The following is a 21,842-nucleotide window of genomic DNA, read 5'->3' on the forward strand; positions in this document are numbered from 1 at the left end:
CCTAAAAAAATGCTTTTGTGCTACTATTGTTTGTTTACCAATCCACCTCAAGTTGGTAAATAAAAAGAAAAAACAACAAAGCCATTGCAAGACCTAATGGCTTTGCCAATGCTTGTTTGACCTTTTGTTTCCCCTCTTCCTTTCCCATTTTCCGTCCTTGCTCCCTTCACCCAACCCCCTTTCTTTCCCATCTTTTATGTTACTCTTCCTCTTCTTTTAACTATTCCCCCTCTTTGTTTCTTTTTTCTTTATTTCAATTGTTCTTTTTTTTTGATCCGCTTTTCACTCTTGTCTTCCTTCTCTTTCTTTTCTTCCTTCTTTATCTTTTCTTCTTTATTTAACTTTTTCGTTCACTCTTTTGTCTTGCTGTCTTCTTTGTTTATTTCTTTGTCCTATTTTTATACCACTGCATCCTTTCATTCCCTGTAGACCTGTCACTTGCATTCACAATTTCTTCCTTTCACTTTTCATCTGTTTCAGTCCCTCTCCCTATTTTTCCTTTATTCCTTCCTTCGGTCCTGCTTCTGCCTCTGTCTACCTTCCATGCTCCATGTCTGCTTGCTCTGTCTTCTTTGCTCCTTCCCTCCCTTGTTCACCTCCTTGATTCTGTTCTCCTTATCAGCTTACTCTCTCTGTCCCTCTTACTTCAAACTACGTTGTTGTTCCATCTTTCTCTTCCACTCTGTCATTTTGTTAGTTTCTTTCTTCAACCTAAAGAAGAAGACCACACTCTCCTCATCCTGCCCAATGTCTCCGGCACATTAAGAAGCTTTGCTGCTCTCACCCTGTGTTTCTCCTTCTTTCTCTCAGTGGTGCTGGACGACAGCAAAAGGCTGGCAAAACGAAAGCTCATCGAAGAAAACCGGGAGAAAAGACGTCGTGATGAGGTTCAGAAGACACTCATCACCCGGCCGGAGCCAAACGAGGAGGAGTGGGAGCTCATCCACATTGTCACCGATGCACACGTGGCCACCAACGCACAGGGAAGCCACTGGAAGCAGAAAAGGAAATTCCTGGTAGGAGCCTCAGTGTGTCCTGTCCCCCATGTTGTGGTTTTGCTTATGGGAAGCGGCTAAAGCATACATAGGGGATGAGGCAAGGAAAGCAACACAGAAGAGTAGCGGCTCGCAATGCAACGCTGCATGCTGAAAAATGTATACGTTCCTGCAATAGCAAAATCACACCCTGACCCAAGAAAAATATTCACCAATAAATGTCGAGTTTCAGGGTCAGCGCACAAGTGCATCCAGAACTCTGTTTCATCTTATTCCAGCACGCTTTTTTTTAAAACTATTTTATAAAACAGGCAGCTTTCCTCGCTGATCCTCCAGTTCGCATGGTATTGTTTTTCCTTCCCCTTCCAGGGATGTAAAATCTCTTTGTAACACAAATGAAGCACAATTGCTGGTCGAAAATTGAACATTTCAGCTGCCAAGGGATATATACTGCTTCCTGCACTTTAGGGTCGGTGCAATCGAGATGCATCTTCATCGTAGTTAGGAGTATGTTCTTCAGGGGAGATTTCCCCACTGGCTGGTGTTCGTCAAAGGAAGGACCCCATCAGCTGTATGGGGGTAACCAGACCCATACAACAACAATGGCGTAAACTGGGTTCATCGTTAATGAGTGAGCCTTTAGCTTAGGGTCAGGCTAGGGACCGAACACTACAAGACAGAACTAGCATATTTTCTGGGGATAGAGGCTGGCTTCCGGTCTTTGAAAGAAGAAGCCTCTATACTCTCTCAAATGGTGTAGGCCTTCAACCTCTTCTAGAGATGGAAGAAACCTCTCGCTTCCTTCTAGTGGCCGAAGCCTTTATCACTCTTTCATGTTAGACCGCCCTTACCTCTCAGAGGGATGGCAGAAACCTATTGGCTCTCTGAGATGATAGACAACTCACTGTTGCCTCTCTGAAGGCAGACGGGTCTTGCCTCACTGACGGTAGATCATTCTTACCTCTCTGGTTGCAGAAGCCTCCTTCCTCACCCAGATGGTTGAACATTCTTACCTCTGATGGCTGAAGGCTCTAGTGCAGAGGTCTTCAAACTTTTTGATGCCGAGACCCCCTTGTAAAACCTTTTTAGGCGTAAGGACCCCCTTCCGACAAAAGATTCTAAAAACTGGTACTCCTCACCATAAACAACTATCGACAACCATAAATGCGCCTGTTAGACCTCATCACATCCATCATTCATCCACCCACACTTCCACACATCCATCCACCCTTTCATCCTTCCATCCATACATCCATCCTTTACCTATCCACCCGTCCATCCACACACCCACCTTTTCACACATCCATCCATCCATCCATCATTCATCCATGCAACCTTTTATCCATCCACCCATACATCCATCCTTCATCCATCCACCCTTTCATCCTTCCATCCATACATCCATCCTTCATCCAACCTCCCTTTCATTATTCCATCCATATATCCATCCACCCTTTCATCCATACATCCATCCTTCATCCACCCACCCTTTCATCCATCCATCCACCCATCCATCATTCATCCCCCACCTTTTCACACATCCATCCATGCATCCATCATTCATCCATGCAACCTTTTATCCATCCATACATCCTTCATCCACCCACCCTTTCATCCATCCATCCACCCATCCATCATTCATCCCCCACCCTTTCATCCATCCATCCACCCATCCATCATTCATCCCCCACCTTTTCACACATCCATCCATCCATCCTTCATCCATCCACCCTTTCATTATTCCATCCATATATCCATCCACCCTTTCATCTATACATCCATCCTTCATCCACCCACCCACCCACTCATCCATCATTCATCCCCCACCTTTTCACACATCCATCCATGCATCCATCATTCATCCATGCAACCTTTTATCCATCCATACATCCATAATTCATCCATCCACACTTTCATCCTTCCATCCTTCCATCCATCCATCCTTCATCCATCCACCCTTACATCCATCCATTCACCCATCACTCATCCACCCTCCTTTTCACAAATCCATCCATCATTCATCCATGCAACCTTTTATCCATCCATACATCCATCATCCATCCACCCTTTCATCCTCCCATCCATACATCCATCCTTTACCTATCCACCCGTCCATCCATCCACCCATCATTCTTCCACCCACCTTTTCACACATCCATCCAGCATTCATCCATGCAACCTTTTATCCATCCATCCATCCATATATCCATCCTTCACCCTTTCATCCATACATCCATCCTTCATCCATCCACCCTTTCATTATTCCATCCATATATCCATCCACCCTTTCATCCATACATCCATCCTTCATCCACCCACCCTTTCATCCATCCATCCACCCATCCATCATTCATCCCCCACCTTTTCACACATCCATCCATCCATCCTTCATCCATCCACCCTTTCATTATTCCATCCATATATCCATCCACCCTTTCATCTATACATCCATCCTTCATCCACCCACCCACCCACTCATCCATCATTCATCCCCCACCTTTTCACACATCCATCCATGCATCCATCATTCATCCATGCAACCTTTTATCCATCCATACATCCATAATTCATCCATCCACACTTTCATCCTTCCATCCTTCCATCCATCCATCCTTCATCCATCCACCCTTACATCCATCCATTCACCCATCACTCATCCACCCTCCTTTTCACAAATCCATCCATCATTCATCCATGCAACCTTTTATCCATCCATACATCCATCCCTCATCCATCTACCCTTTCATCCTTCCATCCACCCTTTCATCCATCCATCCTCCATCCACCCACCTTTTCACACATCCATCCATCCTTCATCCATCCATCCACCCTTTCATCTTTACATCCATCCACTCATCATTCATCCACCCACCTTTTCACACATCCGTCCACCCTTTCATCCTTCCATCCGTCCATCCGTCCATCCATACAGCCATCCCCCCTTTCATCCATCCATCCATACATCCTTCATCCGTCCACCCCTTCATCCATCCATCCACCCATCATTCATTCACCCACCTTGTCTGTGCCTCTCTCATGGGGGGTCAGTATCTCTCTGCTTCGTCTTCCTCTCTCATGGGAGGGCATCTCTGTGCCTCCTTGCTTGGGGGGGGGGGGGGTGGCAGCCGGCTGCGAAAACATCTCACCATGAAGAACAGACTCTCAGCCACATTTCTCCTGCACAGGCGCCAGGTATGAGGGCTCGTGGGACTTGAACCAATGATATGATTGTAATGTCCTTCTGCTGTCCTTCTGCTGTTTATTGTGTATTTGTAAAGCGCTCTGATACCTACGGGTTAAACTAGCGCTATATAAAACGTTAAAAGTAAAAATAAACCCACAGCTAAGTCCATTGAACTCAAAGGGCTACAGCCTCCTCCCCCCCCCCCCCACTCTCCCCCCCCCCCCCCCCAGCTCCTGTATATCAGCCTGGCTGAAACAGCTTGGACACACACAAAGGCACACCAGAGTACTATCACAGGTCTTTAAAAGACCTTTACTTGTTAACGAGGCTTTGATGTTTTTCACACCTCGGTGTGAATTAGGCGGCCTCCGCCTTGAGCACCCTCGATCAGCCCGACGCCAGGAACTGCACTCTGGCAGAATCTGCGACCCCCTTCCCAGGCCTCCACGACCCCCCTGGGGGTCGCGCCCCACAGATTGAAGACCTCTGCTCTAGTGTCTCTGAAGGTGGACTACTCTTACCTCTCTGATGCCAGAAGGGTCTTGCCTCACTGACGGTAAAGCATTCTTACCTTTCTGGTTGCAGAAGCCTCCTCCCTCACCCTCTTGGTAGAACATTCTTACCTCTCTGATGCCAGAAGGGTCTTGCCTCACTGACGGTAAAGCATTCTTACCTCTCTGATAGGAGAAGCATCCTCCCTCACCCTCTTGGTAGAACATTCTTACCTCTCTGATAGGAGGAGCCTCCTCCCTCACCCTCTTGGTAGAACATTCCTACCTCTCTGATAGGAGAAGCCTCCTCCCTCACCCTCTTGGTAGAACATTCTTACCTCTCTGTTGGCTGAGGGCTCTAGTCTCAGTCTTTCCTCTCTGATGCCAGAATGGTCTTACCTCTTTCTGATGATGAACCACTATCACCATGCTGATAGCAGAAACCTCACACCTCTGAAGATGGCCAACCCGTACTCCTCCGATGACGGAAGGTTCTGTCCTCTCCTTGTCGGTAGACCTCTCATACTTTGCTGAAGGAGAAAGCCTCTTACCTCTCTCTGATGGCAAACTAGTCTCACCTCTCTGATGTCAGAAAGCTTTTAATCCAGAAAACACTCTTGCCTCTCTTATGCAAAAGACACATTTCTTCCTATTGGTAGGAGTCTTTTTACCTCCGCGCGAGAGTAGAAGGTGATTGCGTCTCTTACGATGGGCAACTCTTTGATGGTATAAGGCTCTTTCCTTGCTGTTCTGGAAGAACACTCTTTCTTAAGATGAAAGAAGGCTCTTCTTTTCCTTTGATGTCAGAAGGGTCTTTCCTCTCTCTTTCTTATGTTAAAGGTCCAAGGACTCGACTAGGGTGTAAGGAATTTCAGAATTGCAACATTTTTCATGAAATTTCGGGGAGATTATGTGAAATGTTTCTCTATTGAAAACTTCACACGAGGATTTTTTAAGAGGATGCCTCTTGTAAAAAAAAGTCATGCATACGTACAAATAGAAAATGTTTCTTGACTAAGACATTTTCTGGGAAAATCTGTCTCATGTAGCTGAAAAGTACTCAAAATCTCCTGATGCAGATTCTTAGGAAATTTAGAGTTCCCTATTATTTGCAGATTTCGCTGGTGTGATGAAACTTTCACCCACGCCTAGGATCAGCCCTCTTCTCTCTCTTTCTGTCTGACAAACACACACACCCACCCAACTCCAGTCCACCCACGAGTCCAAGGAATTATTAAACATTGAGATTTGCAAAAAAAGTGCAAGATAACCTAGCCTATGGATGCACAGAATAGCTCCAAACCACAAACTGGTATTTCCCATAAGAATTGCATCTGGTTACCAGCACACTTTCCTGACCACAAATTCTTCTTCAGTTCTCAAACAAGTTTGCCAACGTGGCTGGCTCCTGTCCCTAGGTTCGATGTCTTGTTTACCCTTCTTTGTGAGTCAGTGTCAAATGTATTCCTGCAGTCTTAAGATCACTTTCATCAAGCTGCCTTGATATACTCTCCTTGTTACTCAAGTCAAAAACCTATTAGATTTGCTTGACACAACCTCTATACAGTGAGTGGGAGAAGGGGATTGTTGCACAAACTTACTGGGGGAGGCTGCTTAATGGTATCAAAACTATAAAAAGAAAATTTACATACTAAAACAAATAAAACCACCACCAGCCTTTTTAACTGATATGGAAGTTAGACTCCAGATAAGGTAAAACTCATCAAAAAGGATATATATATGCAATATCTTCCTTTGCTTGCATGGTAAAGGCGTGTACATCCAATGCCCATCTGTAAGAGAATGTCTTTATTTTTTGTGATTTCATGTAGCACAATCAAGATCCCGAGGGGTATCTGAGCACTTTACACGAGAGCAGTTGCTACTGCATACAAGCAGTTTACAGAAGATTAGTTAGAAATGTTTTGTTACAAAAACACATTACACAGCTACATTAATTAAAGCAAATGTTGACAAAAGCAACAGATAAAGACAAAAGAAGGACAAGCCGGTGGCCATTTTTACTTCCAACATGGCCACCAAGATCATTTCAAAATAAGATAAAAATGGTCGAACAAATATTTGGAGGATCAGGGCATCATATGAAGCCTCCTTGCAAATATCGAAGAAAGTGGTGCAGGGGACCATTCCAAGGGGACATCTGGCAACCTGAAGGACAAGAGTATGAAAGCGCATAGCAAGCTCTTCTGTATAAAGCGGCCAGGAGAGGCCTAGTCTTTCCTGGCCTCTCAGGAGGCTCAGACTCCTCCCATCAGTGCTTCCAGAGGCCCCAAGCCCCCCCTCCCTAACCTGTGCTCCCCTCCTCCTTTTCACAGTCCTATTGACTGATAAGCCAAAGTCTTTCCAGAAGGAGGCCGCTCACGCAGACTCACTGTCATCTTCTTTGTCGGATGCTTTGCTGCTGCTATCCCAGGTGTAGTCTACCAGCACCCCAGCCCATCCAAAGGTGCATAGATGCACCCCGCAGCTCTGGTGGACTATCCATCTGTAACATCCTGCCTGCTAGGTTTTCAATGAGAGGATGACAAGGTGGTCAGCGGGGTGTTTCCAATACAGGAACTGCCCCCACCACTGCCATCTTGGATCTAGAGTCATGTGCAAACCTTTGTGATGCAGTTAAACCAGACAGCATCAGTGATTAATAGAAAGGGAAAACATCCTCCACATTAAGGTGGAGTATGCGGGAAACACTACACTTTTGCTGCTCAATAGCCACTATTTCTTGTCTTGTTATCGGGGTTATCACTCCACCAACAAAATTGATTTGACCTTCGAAGATCATAATTATGCAACCGGTGCTATGTTCCTTGGATGCTACCAATTAAACTGATCGAATGTGAATGATGCAAATAATCCTATCGGCAGTCAATCGATTGACTGCAGAATTTGGGAATTCAAGACATATAAGTGTTTTTGACTATTTAGACTTTTTTTTGGAAATTTGTTAAGCGCATGTACACCGGACGGTTTCATGGTCCTCCTGGAATTTTAAAATGTGCCCTGATGAAGCTCCCTCATTACTGTACATGTATCGAAGCATGTGTTTTGGCTTCTGGCCTTTGATTCATCCTTTATTCATTATCTGATAGTCTCGCGTATTGAAAAATCTTTTTGAGTACATAAAAACTCTTTTAGATTTCAGTATTGAATGAATTCATGTCCTCTAGTTTACCTCTGCATTGGAACAGTACTCATGATCATGTACCCACAGCAAACCCTACTGCAGCCCTTTTGCATGGGAATTTATCAGAGGATTAAAACACCCACAGAAGCAGTAGGCAGGCAGATCACTATTGGGATGCACCACCTGCCTTTTTAGCTTAAAAGGACTCCAGGCAAAACTCTCCATAATCTCATAACCTAAAGACCCAGCAGAAACATGTTTGAGAAACTGTATACTACCATAGATATTGGTTCCTCTTACTGGGACCCTAAACATTTTGGCCAGGATGTTGTAGGGGTTTTGGGGTTTGAGATTCATGTTCTGCTATTTCTGGAGCTCCAAACTGTTCCTGCTGGAGTTGATTGCTTCACACTTTGCCAATATTTCGTGCCTAAAGTTGTATCACATTTTCTCAAAGACGTCTCTGTCAGGTTTCATTCCACCGCTGCATCTTTGCAAAAGAAGGACCATTTGCAGAGACTTTGCCACAAAAGATCTTGGAGATTTTACATTGAATAGCCAAAAGATTACAAATATTGACTGGAGCATATGGCAGTGACATGTTCTCTTTATCTCTGTAGATCGTGGAAATTGAACAAAACTTGCATCAAATTCATGAGTGATGCCATTATCGAGACAATTCCCCACTTTCGATGCGCCAGCTAATCTCCAGTTGGTAGTGGAACAACACTACTAAATAGATTAATTATTTAAAAGTTTGTGCAGAGATACTTCTAGATGAGAAATCTGGTAAAAGGTTGAATATGCATTAGAAAATGTTACCATAAGCAGGATAGTTTTCTTCTGGTGCCTTGTTAAGGTTTCTGCTTCTTATACTCATCATGACCTAATGGTGCAATATTTGGAGAGAGCGACAAGTTGATTTTGTTATTTTTGCCTCTACAGCCGGAAGTTATTGGGCAGGCGCCAATCATGAATGCTCCCGAAAGTGGGAAAGTCGACCTGGAAGCCTTCAGCCAGTTTACAAAAATCATCACACCTGCCATTACCAGAGTGGTGGATTTTGCCAAAAAGCTACCTATGTTCAGTGAGGTAAGTCCTAGAGTTTGTGTGTCTTCTTTTTTCCACCAGAAGGCAACACCTGACAGAGGAGAACAAGATGGGCAGAGGACACCTGATGTACAGGATGCTTTATCCATAGTAGGCCTGGGCGTAAAAGTCTGCTTCGATCACCGAGTTTCTCGAGTTTTTCCCCAAGACTCCGCATAGTAGAGTTTTTCCTCTCTTACGGCTCGCCAACCTTAAGTTGATGAGCGCGAGCAAGGAAAATTGTATGCTAGACCATATCCCGGCGAGATTTCTCAACACGGGCGGTTGTGGTGGGTCGCTACTACCCGCATTGAGAAACCGGTTGCTCAAGTTGAGGAAGCTGCTGCTTGTGTAGAACATTTACTCTGATAAGAAGAAAGAAGCAGTGACCTCTTGTGCTGGTCATGGTGCCGTTTGCACTGATTTTAGAGCACGGGACAAACTCCCGGCGCTAAAAACCAGCACAAGCAGAGCGACTTACCTCACTCCGCCACTTGTGGAGCTTCGCAGAGCGGGGCAAACTCCACCCTGGTCTAATCTATAGGCTGTTGTCTGGTACCATCTCCAAAGTTGAATAATCAGTTAGTTAAGACAAGGACCCATACATTTTTTTAAAGCTTGCTGTGTATATATAGGTGTGTGTTTGATTTATAGCCATGATTGACAATTCACAGCCAACTTTCTAGGCTGGGTCCTTTTGAAGGCTAAAAAGTCACAGGTAGGTATAATAGTTGCTTACTCTCATACACACTTAAGAGCCCACTTTGGTAAAAAAAAACTTCAATTATAGTACCCGGTACGGCAAACCTATGTGCGCCTGCCTCACCAGAGTTGCAGAGAACTCCATTTTGAATGTGCTTTGACTATTAAAGAACAGAAGCCAGGCAGTGACCTATGTGAACGTATTGGATGAAGAACCAAGCTAGAAGCTAGATCTTCTCGTTAAATATTATTGCCTAATGTGTAACATTTCGAATTGGTCACCATTTTGTGTGGTTTTTATTCTGTATTATTCTGATAGTCTGGAACAGTAGATGAAACAGAAAGGCAGCCTACACATGTTTTACCCCTTCTTGCACGCAGGCCTGGGGCTTTTTCAAGTCTGATAAACAGAAACCTTAGTTTCCAGCTCTGTCCTTCATCCAATTCAAGTTCTCTGTTTCAATGGGTAATGGTTTCCCATTTTGGACATCTGGAAATATCACCCATCAAACTAGGATGATACCACTGGGACCTCTAACCTCTCTTTCTTGCTCAACCAACTATGCGGATGTATCAGTATGTGGCTGGAGCCCCTTCACTCCCCTACAGAGATCATCCCTTGCTCCGATCACGGGTCATTGGCGAGTATATTAACAATACATTTTTGGCACTAGGAGGTGCCATGATCCGTCTCTTTTAACTCCTTTCCTCGAAAAGGTTAGCTCGATGACCCCCAAAACTCTTCCAGGGGAGACTTGCACTATAGTGGCTGCTCTTTGCTGGAGCAGTGATTTGACTGCCTCACAGAGGACTCCACCAGATAACAAAGGTACAACAACTGTTACTAGAGGGAAAGAATTTCCTTCAAGATGGGCTGTGCACCTGATGCTTCTTCTAGTTTCAGTTTCAGCAAACAGATGTAGAATTAGCTATCTGAATTAGGTCCTAATATCTCACTGGAAACCTTCTGGGGACTCTTGGACTGAGCTGAAGGTAAAAGTTGCCTGAAAATGTATACCTCTGACATGACCTAAAGGGGTGGTCTGTTACAAATAGAATGTAATGTTATTTCTACTTGCAGACCAGGCACTTGGCCGTATTCTGCACTACCTGGAGTTTAGCCAATAAGCTGTCATTAGTGGCCTTGAGTAAGGCCTTGCCATAGTCGGTCAACTCAACTTATAACCATGGCCTGGACCGAGGTATTCCTTGCTGTAGATGGTAGCCAGGGGAAGACTTTCCGCAGTAGCCGCATGGTAGAGAATCAGGGGCTGCAGACTGCAGAGACCTCAACCTTCAAGGACAGAAACAGATCTAGTTTGACTTCAAAAATGTTCAACCTCAGCCTGGGGGAAGGGGCTGACCCAAGTTTAGGAGGCCACCACTGAGGAGACCAAAAACACTGGGCTTTGCCAAACAGCATTATTTGTCTTGTCACTAATCATTTGCAGACAGTTCACCGTCATCCAGGCCGCATTCCTTAAAACGGAGCTGGACTCCGTCATAGTCTTGTCCAAACGAGTGTCTTCTGCATATGAGATGACATCAAAGCCACAGGATTTAACCATCTGGGCAGGGGTGGCTACATAGATATTGAACAACATCGGGCTCAGGGACGAGCCCTGTGGCACCCCGTTGTTGAGGGAAATAGAGCGGGACTTAAACGTGCCCAGCATGATTGTCTGCGTGTGTCTGTCTAGAAAGTCTACAAGCCAACCAAGAGCATTGCCACTGACCTCACGCAGTCTATGCGGCAGGGTTACATGTGAGACGGTGTCACAGGCTGCTGACAGATCTAGCAGCACAAGCATGGCAGGTGAGCCGGCAGCTACAGAGAGGCAAACGGTGTCAGTGACTGCCACTAGCGTTGTTTCCGTGCTGTGGCCGGCATCCCCAGGAATGACAAGTGTACACCTCAAGCTACCGTTCTCACACTGGATGCTTACGAAAATGCCATTGGCCTCATTACAATGGATCGGACTTTGCCAATGACACACTGGACAAAGTCCTTCCTGGTATAAATCTGATGATATGCCTTCTAAGCTCTTTCTTACCGCAGTTGATTGTTGTACTCTGTTTTTCAGCTGTTTTATTTCTAGCTTTTATTCTTATTCTGTTCCTGAGAGCTACATTTTCAAACATGCACTTGCATAAGGTTCTGGCCTTAGCCATTTTTGTTGTTACCTCTGCACCTTCCCTAATAGGTATTTTAGATAATATTTTAGTTTCATTTTACATTTTCTGCTGACAACACCCAAATATATATCTTCCTCCCTTCTTTGAGTGTCTCTTTTGACACACCCCATTAGTCTCTAGTTGTTCAACCACACAGCCTTGCTAGTAGCATGCCCCCTTCTCTTACCTTGTCTACTAAGGAAACTGAAATTCCTTTTTGTTCTTGTGATTGTCAACCCTCCTCTCCTCAATGCCTTCTTCTCTCTGCTGTATCTTTCCCTTCTCCTCTACTCCCTAACATTTCTTCCTCTGCTATCTTTATTTCTACACTTGTTTTTCAGCATACACTTTCTCCCAACACTTGCATGTCATTTTTTCATTATTTAATCCTAGTAAAAAGGAGTTTTCAGCCAAGCTGACTGGCTTGGAAAAGCCCTGATGTAGTTGCAACCAGGCACTATATGCAGTAGTAATAAAGTACATTGATTGCAGTCCACGTCTGCCTTCGAACGGTTTGTATGGACCATGTTGCACTCTTAGTGACCCCTGCTTTTGCTTCTTCCCAGCTGCCTTGTGAAGACCAGATCATCCTTCTGAAGGGCTGCTGCATGGAGATCATGTCCCTCAGGGCAGCCGTGCGCTATGACTCGGAGAGCCAGACATTGACGTTGAATGGAGAAATGGCTGTGACCCGAGACCAGCTGAAAAATGGGGGGCTGGGTGTGGTGTCCGATGCCATCTTCGACCTGGGCGTGTCGCTGTCACAGTTTAACCTGGATGATACCGAGGTGGCTCTGCTGCAGGCCGTCCTGCTCATGTCTTCTGGTGAGTGACTCAGTGAGTGAAGTGGGTAATTGAGTGAGTGAGTGGTGTGAGTGAATGGAAGAGAGCGAGAGGGTTTTGTGTAGATTTCTGTCCTCAGGCCCTGCTTCTCATGTGTGGCTCAATGGTTACAGCGGCTGACCCTGATGCAGAGGTCTAGCCCGGGATCAGGGTTCAATTCCCGCCTCGGCGGGTCTCGGGCTCAATTTCCTCGGACCTGATAATTCTCGCCTTGGTGCCTAGTCTAATCATGGGTCCCACGCTGCAACTCTGGGCAATAGCTTGCTTAATCTCCACAACGGCCCCGACAGCGCTGGGATGCCTGGCTTCACCTTGGGGGTGCCCAGGATTGGGCACTTCACAGGGAAAAGCCAGGAAGGGTTCCACAGCGGTATGCGTACAAGCCCCGAGATGCCTCATGGTTGATTTGTGCACTATACAAGTACTACACATTTACATTCACATTTACATTCAGGTAAGAGATGGGTGTGTCCGTCTGTCTGTCTCCAATCTTCCTCCTCATTTCCTCAGCTGAACCAGTGTCTACTTGCACGGACCGCTGTTGCTGGCCATGTTGATGTTGTGTCCTGGCAATGATAGACGTGCGTGTCAGGAGATGTCATTGTTACTGGTCATGCTGTACATGTCGTCACGACCCTGCGAGTATCTATAAGAGTGTGTATTGAGCGGGTCCACCCATTACAGACCATGCAGCACATATTTGTGTGTGCTGATGGGACACACCTTTTAGTACAATAGGTGATGCCTCGGTGTTACGTTGTCTAGTTCCTCCCAGATCAAGATATGGTAGATCCTCCTTGGCCCTCAGGCAAACATAGGTGTCCCACATTACCAAATGGAGGAGGGAGGATGGACAAGTTACGGACAACGTATCTCTCTTAATTGGAGAGAATGCTACTGAGGTCCCCTTCAGAGCCCAGAGTGGCTGCGGTCGAAACAACAACTCTTCCGGGGCTAGACCTAGAAGCTAGTCTAGACCTTTGGTGGATAGTAGATCACTAAACAGAGGGGCGTCATCAGCTTTGTGGTACTGCCTGGTACTTGTACTCTGTCTGCTGGGTGTGCCCTGGTAGTAATTCCTCCCGCTCACTAGTGATGAGGTAGCAGTGCTTGGATATGTGCTTTGACGATGATGAAGACATCTCATTATGAAACAATTTGATACCGAAGTGCAGTTCAGGGGTCCTCTTGTTATCCTCATGTTCTTGCTAGTCTGTCCTTTACTGATGAGATGATGGGCCTAATAACATTTAATAAGGTGAAACAGTGGTCCCTCAGAGGGAAGTGTGAGCCTCTACTTTCTTGGAAAACAATATGTAGCCATCAAAAGATTGGTTCCATTTCTAAACAAGACAGTTTTTTTCAGTGTGTTCAATAATAGAAAAAAGCATTGCTTTTTTATAATCAAGCCAAATTGAAAGAAAAAAGAGGTGACCCTAAACAGCGCAACGGCGCAGTACAAGTGAAATGCGGGAGTGTAAAGTGTGCTGGTCTATAGAATGTATATACATGAATAGTGACTGATTCAGGATGCAAAAGTAGTTCATGCACACAGAGTGAAATGCTCCAGAATCAAATAAAAACATTAAACTATTATGTCAACGTTTCGACCCGATGAATGCAATTTAAAAAGGGTCATCATCAGGACACAGGTTTGGAAAGCAACCGCAAAGTAGACAATGCATGTCAGTGGCTCTACTTGCATAGAAAACAATTTGAGAATTTCTACTCATCTACAGTGTATAAATTCTCAAATTGTGTTTCAAATTCTCCTTATTACTTGGTTACCCCGGTGCCAGGGTTACTGGGTTGCCCCTTCTTCTTATAAATACGGACCCAATAACAATAGTATGATCCCGCTGTAGGGCCTTGCCTGCATCTTTGTCTTGCACATACTGATGCTTCTCACTTTTCTCTCACTGCAGATCGCCCGGGCCTTTGCAACGTGGAGCAGATCGAGAAGTTCCAGGAGGGCTTCCTCCTGGCCTTCGAGCACTACATCAACTACCGGAAGCACAACGTGACGCACTTCTGGCCCAAGCTGCTGATGAAGGTGACGGACCTCCGCATGATTGGCGCTTGCCACGCCAGCCGCTTCCTGCACATGAAGGTGGAGTGCCCCACAGAACTCTTCCCTCCTCTCTTCCTGGAGGTCTTCGAGGACTAGAGAGGACTTTTGCTTTCTAACTCGGACGACGGTGCCCCTGCACTCGCGCGGGCGGAGCGCAGACGGAGGAGGATGGGCGGTGTTTCATTCCATGGCCTAGCACTTATTTAATGTTTTTGGATTATTGATTATGTTGTTGTTATTGCCTCTAGACATTAGTGAAAATGTCCCTGTAAAGCGGGTACCCTGTGATTCTAGCATTTCCGTTCCTTTTGCCCTTGTTTAAGAGCAAGGGACGGCAAAATACACATGTTCACCGACACTAATGAACATACTCCCTGAATGTCTTGTTCGCTTGTTTCCAAAAACCTCCCCTTAACCCTTATCACACACCTTACCCCAATTTGTGCCTTGGGCGGTAGTTCTTAGCAGACTTTGCCGAATGTGATCACCAGCGCCCATCCCGCCATTCTGACAAAGAAGTAAATTTACAAAAAGTCCCTGGCATAAAGCAAGCCAGAGAATTCGAAAGAGGATTCGATTTCTCAAGAATGCTCTCCTGTTTTGTTTGTCCCTGAAAAAATGGTCCTCTCCAACTGCATTCTGGTTGGTGCACGCCACCATCACAGGGTCCTGCCCATGATAACCCGGGCCAGAAGCACTTTATTTAGCAGTTAGATCACTGCCTGTCGCGATAATGTCATTTATTGTTCATGGTGCAAGAGGGAAGCCATACCATCATCTGCGTGCGCCCACAGAGAGACCTTTTGGAAAACCTCTAAAAGAAGTTTCAGGGGTCTTCAAAAAGTTGCCAGTTGACCAAGCCCAGGAACAGCACATCCGTGGAGGTGTGAAGGCAACAGAATGCACAGCAAAAAAACTAAGGCGCAAGAGCATCAGGAACTCACCTCTCTGCTTGGATCTATGTGTTGGAAAATCATCAGACTTTTCCTGTGAAGAGAAACCACATTTACTTCTCCAGAAGAGACCTCATTGCCTGGCCACTAATGACTTCATTGGGTATAGCAGCTCCTCGAAGCGACTTCAGGACATTTACTGATGAGACGATTACTGTGCAATGAGTTCTTTTTATTTCTTGTGATACGCTGAGAATTTGTTCCAAGGCTTAGAAAGCCATCCAGAAATGCAGAACGAAGAATGTGATTAGAAAAATCAATGTAGCCAAAAGTGTGTGGGACTGTTCTTGAGGGCTGGTTTTGCAAGTTGGGCTATGTTTTCACATGCATGTGGCGGCAGAGACAAAATCCTCAGCCCTAACTAGGACATGGTTGGATAAAGATTTATGTCGGGCTAGTAGAAAGCCTAGTTTCTTTCGAGCTTTGATTTTCTGGAGTGCGGCTTCTTCCCCAGGTTGATTTTAACTTTGCGCTGTTTTCTCCCGCTGCCATGGTAGGCACTTCGACAGGGTTTTACAATGAGAAAAACACACATCGGGCAGGTTTGGGGTTTTAGGAGATTTTTCACTGCCTCGTAGTCAGTCCAGAGCCAAGCTTGAGGATGGCAATATGTGCTGGTTTTTCTGGTTCTTTTTCATACTGAGGTTGAGTGAGGGATGTTGACCGTAAATGTAAATGCAGGTTAATCTTCAGTTCAGTCTTGAGAGTGGAGGGTTGGTTCGTCTGCCGCTCCTTCGATCACTCCGCTATCCACTCTTGACGCTCTGCTTGTGCTTTTCCTTGTGTCAAAGAGTGATAAGCATAAGAGAGGACAGTGCAATATATCATTTATTCACTACGCAAACTGACCTCTCAGAGGGGCACGATGGAACATAGAACTCCACGCATGCATGCATGTTCTCTTCAACTTGACTCCTCATTTCGTTCACAGATATAGACTGGTCAGGGTAACCTAGTCGCGAATGGGGAGCTGCATGATTTCTTACTATTTAGCAGGTAAGGGGCGGTGAGTCAACCATTCAGCCTGGCTCGAGTCTTCTCGAGGAGACCAGTTTCTTGTTCCCTTGCTCTAAGCAATTCTTACCTCTGTCCGCTTGTTGGACAACTACACGCTTTCCGAACTCAGAAGCGAGATGCAGTTGGGCTGTAGGCTTAGCCTTCCTGCTCAGCATTTTACCTATGCACCTCAGCGGATTCTTTGTGGCCTCCGGCCTTTACCTCATTAGTTCATCACTTGGCTTGCTCCCTACCAATGTCATGTTGAATTTAGTTTACCTTTTAGCCGCAGTCTTGCTTCAACTAGAGTAAAGAAGTGTTTCTCTGGGTGTTTCTTGAATCAAAACCTTCGCGTTTTGGTTTGCCCTCTGTTTCACAACCTCTTTTACATTAAAAAACAACCCAAAACCAATTTTCAAAGCTTTGGGTTACCTAAATGTTATGTTTTATTGATCTGTATAGCGCACATATCACCCGAGAGGGTTTCCAGGTGCTTGGCAGGTGTGTAGGTCTGTGGTCCCCAAGGTCCTTATACAAAGAGTCAGGTCTTCTTTGTGGTTCTGGGATAAAGCCCCCTTTCTCCTCCAGAGTATACACCATGATTTCTTCAGCCATGTCCTTTTAGGCACCATTGTGGAGACATTGCACCTTTCTGATGGTGACACCATCACCTCTACTCTAGGTTTGTGCCCCAGATATAGATTGGATCTCACCAATGACGTCTGCAGTGGCCTCATAAGCCTCATCTCTTCTGGTACAGCTCAGCATCCCAGTTGCCTCCCTTATTCTCTCTTGTACTGATTGGCCAGATCCGATGGTACTGTTTTGTCCTACTTTTGAGGTTCTTAAAATCGGTGACATTGCGTTGGGTAATAATAAACATCCTTCATCTGTCAATAGCTTTTTCTGAAATAAAATTTCATCAAGTGACACAGAAATCATTCGATTTATTAGGGTGTGTGTCACTTGATTAACTCTTGTCGTCCTTTCAAGTGCCAGACTGGCATGACCAGCTCTTCTTCAGCCAAACATCCTTCTATTTGTGACTGACTGTCCCAAGCACTACTGGTCATTCATTCTCTGGCCTGATGTGGCTAAAGCTGCACCAGTCCTACCAGTTTTTCAGATGCAACTCTGTGAAGTGATGGGCCCTTACCAAAGCCTAGTGGTCTTTTACTGGTGATCCTGGCATATGAATGACCTTTCTACACTTCTGGAAGCATGTGGGTGGTAATGCGAACATATGACGATTTCTGTCCCAGCTCTGCTCGTCTTTCAGAGATGAGTCTGCCAGGTGACTACACTGCTGCCAAGCTGCCCCGTCTCATGTGCGAAATCTTCAACCAGTCTCAGATCTTTAGCCAACAGCACTCCGCCATATAGGACTTTTAGGTAGGTTTGCTTCTCCACTCGACGGGTGGAATTCAAAGTCTTAGTATGGGAATTACTCTTGGCTAATACGCCTGCACTTGCAGTTGGCCATTTGGCCACAAGGAAGGTAGGTGTCTGGCTACTTCCCAATCAATACATTTGCCACTTCAGTCGAGTAGAAGCTAAAATCACTTGACCTTTCAATAAATTTGTTGCAATTGCAAACAGACAAGGACATTTTCCAGGGCTTGAAACAGTAAAGTCACTACCTTTCATGATCTTTGGGCACATCCTAGTTTCTTCCATTTTGCCAAATCCTTTGTGATTTATGGACAGCGTTTAGTTAGTTTTTCCAAAGATTAACCCTTCGTTCCACCATCGAGTATATGATCACCTTCACGATAGATGCCGCGCAATAGAAACCTCATCAAAGCTTCCCTATTTCTCTAATGATGGTGCCCCATTCTTTGGTGCTGCTGACTCTTATAGGACACCTATGTCCACTCGGATGAGGCCTGCCAACATTATTTTATAGCTGAGTTTGTATTTCTGCAAGAGGTTAAGAGACAGGCATTTTCAGAAAGCTAAAATGTTACTTTCTTTCCATAATACTATGAGAGTTAAGTGAAAGTTGGTATTAGATCTCACTGGAAATGGTGCCTTTCTGGCCAGTGATCTAAACAATTTCAGCAGAAGTAATCATAACTACTTCCCAAGTACATTTTAGAGCAATTTCTAACTTTCTTGGGTCTTCTTTCTTCACCGCAGTGCACTTTCATGTTGAGATGTTAGTGCTTGTGTTTGTGGTGTTTGGAAAATTCTTCTGTACCCTCTTTCCAGTCACAGTACCAGATGATTGGGATTTAAAATTTGGGGTGCTAGATTCATTTCGTCAATACAGGACACCTCTCTTAGTTGTGCTTTATCGTCGCACGTAGCCGACAACTCTGGAGCGCCCTCTCCTACGCTGGTCATGTTCATTAAATCCATTTTCCATACATTTACTAAAAGGCAGTGGTGATGAATTTACTGCAGTCTTGCGTATCACTCTGGGATTTGCTGCTGATCACATCCCCAGGTCTTGTTGTCTTCATTAGCCACAGTGAGTTTCTTTGTGTTGGTCTGCAGAACTTGTATATGTCACATTGACCTCCCACCGCATGGATCTCCCTGAAGTGCTAAAGCCAGCTTTATTGATCAGAGCTAAAGCCGATGTCGACAAAGTCTAAATGTTGTTAAATAGATTGACAAAATCAGCTAAAGGGCAACACGGAATCTGAAGGTTTTGGGCACGGGTGAAAGTAGATGGCCAAATATAGGTGATCAGGTTGCAAAGTCATTTGATGTTTTTCTCCTAGTACGACGAGAGTACAGATCTAGTAAGCTAGCTTTTTGATATTGAAAGATGATGATCCATATTTAAATTTTATAGAGAGACAGAGAGAGATCCTGTATTATAGTGTGATATATTTATTTTCTGATTAAAAGTAGAATACATGTATTTTTAAGAAAAAAAACAAAAAAAGTTAAGTCGTAAAAAAAAATTATTGTGGGGTAAAACAAGGTTTGGCCTTATCACAATGTTTCGCCTGTGTTGTATATGTATATATATATGGAAAGGCAAAAAAAAGCCGCGAAAGTATGAACGTCTTGTGTGTCCGTATGTCAATGTTGAAGGGTTTGAAAGCAATATTGTGCAGGTGATCACATGCTTGTGTCTGCCCATCAGTGGAGCTTGCCTTCTTTAAAAGCTTAGCCTATTACTGCAGAAGACAATCAAATATTAAAATACACCAGAGCCGTAGCCAGCAGCACGCCAGCGAGCCTTTCTTTCTGTCTAATGTCTGTGATTATCGTGCCATGGGTTTGGCACGACAGACGGGTGGGTACAGGAGTGAAGTCTACTACTGACCAAAGTAACTTATAATTGTTAGTTGCTAAGCTGCCCCAGCCATCTACAGACCTAAAGAAACTCTTTGTAAATAGCACAATAGCAGGTGGGTTCTGTACAATGATTTGTCCTGTTGACCACAGCACTTTAGCTACTCACCTTGTGGGCACCGCGTGAGTGTAATTGGAAAATGCTTCACTTTGGGAGTTGCATTAACGTAACCACTCAAAGTTTTGCATATTATGGATTTGAGGAGAGAAAAGTAGTGATCTGAATTGGTTCACCTATTTTTGTCAAGTGAGTAAGTGGGAATTAGAGAAGTGGTTAACTGGTTCCACAAGGAACAACTCAACATGTGGGCTCTTTCTTCTCCTGGAAGTATGTGCAGTGAACTGTCTCCTCTAATGGGTGAGGAAACAAAGAGTCTCTCTGTTTGTCAGGTAGTCCATCTATGCAAATGTTGAGGATGTGGTGGTCACATCACTTCAAATCCCATCATGCAATCCCAGGTCTATCCTGTCCCTGTTGATAGGGCATGAGAGTTAAACTGGCTGGGTGGAGGGACCCTTTAGCACTCATGCTCTGTCCTTGTTGTGGCCCAGCTTACTTCATCTTGAAATGCTTGTGCACTGAGGCATGTTTGCGGCATCTGCAACTGCTTTGTCAAGTACGAACAATCAAGAAATTGTACGTAGTGTGAGGTTGGGGCAACAAGCGAATAGAATAGAAGATCACAACTAGTTTTTTTGCTCTTTATCCTGTTGCACATTGTATGCTTGTCATCTCCAGAAACTGGGGTTGCGGGTTGTGTCCCCGGGAAGGTCCTCTTTCACCACCAGCAGGCGGCCAAAACACTGTCGGTAAGAGGTCTACCCAGTTCACGTCATGTCAGGTGATGTCCTTGGATTGAATTTAGACAGTGTTTTCCAGCAAAGTACCTTGTTTTTGATTTTGCACCTTTTAAAACCAATACCCATGGTGATCGCCAAGAACTCAGGTTTCCAAGTGTGGGTACAAACTTGATGTTGCAAACCACTTTCCTGTAAAGACAGACTAAGACTTTGAGAGTTTGACATCACTTGCAACCCAGCGACTTTCAATACTTTTGTATTTTTAGGAGTGTCTAAAGGCTGCAGAAAGGGCCTTAGCCCCAGATTTCTCAGGGAGACTTGTGGGAAGAGAGGAACCAAATTCCGCCCATTGTTGGTGCAGGGTCTGCCACTACTACTTTATTCAAGTAGCAACAGTTCATTGAAAAGGAAGGTACACCAAAGAATCATTCAGAAGAACAAGTTCAGTCCGCCAGTCTTCTTTATTCAAAGTAATATTTAAAAAGTGTCACCCAGCCAACACGTTTCGTTCGTTTGCGCAGAAGGAACTTCATCAGGGCTTACATTGAGATGTAAATGGGTTATTGTAGCAACTAATATTTAATTTCTATGAATTCCGGGTATTGTAGTCCCATAAAGATGGAATAGTATTCAATCAAAACTTCGATTCTTAGTTTATTGCTGCAGGTTACTATGTCATTTCTTTAATTTGCTGTTTCTTACAAATTTCATAGTGAGGATCAAATCATGATCCTTCTTGCTTTGAGTGGAACTCCGGGACTTTATGATTTTTTTTGTCCATTCAACACATGGGTGGTGATGAAAATTCGCAATAACGTAAGAATCAAAGCTTTGATTGAATACTATTCCATCTCCATGTGACTACGATACCCGGAATACATAGATATTAAATATTGATTGCCACAATAACCAATTTACTTCTCAATTTAAGCCCTGATGAAGTTCCTTCTGCACAAAGGAACGAAACATGTTGGCTGTGTGGCAGTTTTTAAATATTACTTTGAATAAAGAAGACTGATGGACTGAACTTGTTCTTCTGAATGATTCTTTGGTGCACCTTCCTTTTCAATGAACCCTTTCGTATC

General features: G+C 44.7%; 1 protein-coding gene across 8 annotated transcripts in view; it reads left to right on the top strand.

Annotated features, from left to right (window-relative positions):
• THRB (thyroid hormone receptor beta) overlaps window positions 1-19,540 on the top strand; it is a 597,833-nt gene extending 578,293 nt beyond the window's left edge. For all 8 annotated transcript variants that reach the window (XM_078663973.1, XM_078663978.1, XM_078663979.1 and 5 more), the window contains 4 exons: window positions 811-1,016; window positions 8,761-8,907; window positions 12,348-12,606; window positions 14,550-19,540. In XM_078663973.1, the coding sequence (XP_078520099.1) occupies window positions 811-1,016; window positions 8,761-8,907; window positions 12,348-12,606; window positions 14,550-14,791 (854 nt within the window). In that variant the 3' untranslated portion in view covers window positions 14,792-19,540. The remainder of the gene's footprint in view (window positions 1-810; window positions 1,017-8,760; window positions 8,908-12,347; window positions 12,607-14,549) is intronic.
• Window positions 19,541-21,842: the final 2,302 nt, after the last annotated feature.

This window comes from Lissotriton helveticus, chromosome 10 (assembly GCF_964261635.1).
Source record: "Lissotriton helveticus chromosome 10, aLisHel1.1, whole genome shotgun sequence".
Taxonomy (NCBI): Eukaryota; Metazoa; Chordata; class Amphibia; order Caudata; family Salamandridae; genus Lissotriton; species Lissotriton helveticus.